The sequence below is a fragment of the Pleurodeles waltl genome, chromosome 4_1 (genome assembly GCF_031143425.1).
Source record: "Pleurodeles waltl isolate 20211129_DDA chromosome 4_1, aPleWal1.hap1.20221129, whole genome shotgun sequence".
In the NCBI taxonomy this organism is placed as follows: Eukaryota; Metazoa; Chordata; class Amphibia; order Caudata; family Salamandridae; genus Pleurodeles; species Pleurodeles waltl.
The window spans coordinates 122,818,806-122,821,102 of NC_090442.1; the positions used below are offsets into that span (position 1 = coordinate 122,818,806).

Genomic DNA, 2,297 nt, shown 5'->3' on the forward strand with positions numbered 1-2,297 from the left:
AGTATGAATCAGGCCCAATGTATCTCGATGAACACTGGCAGAAAATGTCACGCACTTTGCTTTACCCTTCATTCCTTTCAACTGCTTACTAATTTCCACTCCAAAAACATTGACAATGGGTCATAATTATCTCATGTACATCAGTTGTTCTCCTTTTGCAGTTATTACAACCTGCACATTTCAGTCACATCACTGCCTACAGGTTATTATCTCACCTTGCACCTTTGCCTATGTGGGTCAAGTGAGGGATCCTTATAACCTGTAACAGTAAAAGTGCTATAATTACGTGCTCTGTACTTAATCATGAGCTACACATAATGTCTAAGAATATGGTTTCTTCTATGTTGTTTTGGGATATCAGTGATACTAGTGCATAGTCAGTTTAGCAGTGACTTCAAACATAATCTTAAACAATAATTTCCATTATTTTTTTTTATACAGATGTCCACTTGCTAAAATTTTTTAGATTCTCGTTATTATGTCCTGCAACACATGGTCAATGCCTTAAAATGTTGTTGAAACACATCCTCATGCTGTTATAGGTAACCCATTGTGTTGCTTCACATTATTCGTATAGTATTCACAGTGACGCACACTCCTGGCCTTGTGATACATACGGCTTCCCCTAACTCTTGCTACTTTCTAAATGAGGAAAAATGCCTGGACCAGATCTTGAGGAAGGCCTGCTTCACATCCTGGTTTCTCAAGCTATAGATCATTGGGTTAAAAACCGGACATCCGGCAGCATACAGGGCTGACACTACCTTGTCCTTGTTACCTCTAAGGCCCATGGCAGGAAGAAGGTAGGTGTAGCTAGTGGTGCCGTAGAGCAAACCAACCACCAAGAGGTGAGAAGCACAGGTGGAAAATGCCTTCCTCTTTGTGTCAGCAGAGCGCATCTTTAAAACTGAAAAGATGATGTAGGTGTACGTTATGATTATCAAGGCAAAGCATATCATGCCCAGGAAGATGTCTGCCATCATGGTCACAAGCTCAATTGCATAAGTATCTGAAATGGCAACCTTGCTAACTGCTGGTATTTCACAGAAAATGTGGTCCACGACAGTTTTTTGAAGGAATGACAACTTCAAGATCAAGCCAACGTGAAGCATGGAGTTTAAAATGCCAAGAATCCACACTGCAGCTGCCAAGGAAAGATAGACAGTTTTACTCATGATGACTGGATAATGCAGAGGTTTACAAATGGCCAGGTACCTATCGAAAGACATGACTGTGACAAGCAGGAGTTCAGAGCCCAAAGCAGCCGACAGCAGGAACATTTGTGTCATGCAGCCCCAATATGACATGGACTTTGTCTCGGAGAGCAGGATCACCATCATGTTGGGAATAACGCTTGAGGTAAAGCAGATGTCCAAGAGAGCCAGATTGACCAAAAAGAAGTACATTGGAGTGTGAAGATGAGTGTCTGAGTATATGACAATCGTAATAAGTAGGTTTCCTGAAACGGCGAGCAGGTAGATCAAGAGAAAAGCAGCAAAGAGAAGTGCCTGCAGTTGTGGATAGCTGGAGAAACCCACAAAAAAGAACTCTACATCGGAGGTTTGGTTTGGGCTTTCCATTGGATTGAAAAGCGTCATCCAAAATATGAAAAAAAATAACTTATGATTCATTCCCAGACAAGAGAAATATGTGGATCCAGCAATTATTGCAAGAGGAACGGGTCAATTCTTGTCACAGTGACTCACCATGAAATCTTGATGAGTGCACATTGATGCAATAATATTAGATCTGACACCGGCCCTTAATAATGGAACTTGGAAATCTTCATATTTAGTCCCATTTCGTCGTTGAAAAGATTACTTTCTATTGTGTGTCATGCCATAATATGTTTATTTGGTTCAATTTGATTCTACTTCTAGCACTGATGCTTTGTGAAACCTCCAGCTCTTGGTGTTAGTTTGGGTTTCTGCAAATGAAAAACAAAACCTGATCAAACATAAAATGGGCTCCTTACATCTGTTTGTTCCCAAACCAATTTGAAACCTAATTCTCACCTCGAATCTCAACACCTGAATCCTGTTGTAAATTAGTTACATATTTGTAAATGACTGTCAGACCCATCTTTCCCACAAAAAATATTTGCTATCTAGTTCCAAACACTAGCAGCCTAAAACAAACATTAGTATAATACAGTTACTATAAAATTTATCAGACTCTGGTGTGTGCTGACGGTGCCAAATTATGACAATTATTGGCACGGAACAGTAGTACCAATGTCTACAACTAAAATTGGGAAAGTACATGACAACCACTTTTCCCTTCTCTAGTAAAGAAGG

General features: G+C 40.1%; 1 protein-coding gene across 1 annotated transcript; it reads right to left on the reverse strand.

The window, feature by feature from the left end:
- Window positions 1-635: 635 nt before the first annotated feature.
- Window positions 636-1,580, reverse strand: LOC138287110 (olfactory receptor 5V1-like). Its single transcript, XM_069227472.1, has one exon. The coding sequence runs from the start codon at window positions 1,578-1,580 to the stop codon at window positions 636-638; it is 945 nt and encodes a 314-aa protein (XP_069083573.1).
- Between the last annotated feature and the right edge of the window lie 717 nt (window positions 1,581-2,297).

Coding starts and splice junctions, on each gene's coding strand:
- LOC138287110 (XM_069227472.1), bottom strand. CDS start 1,580: ATGGAAAGCCCAAACCAAACCTCCGATGTAGAGTTCTTTTTTGTGGGT.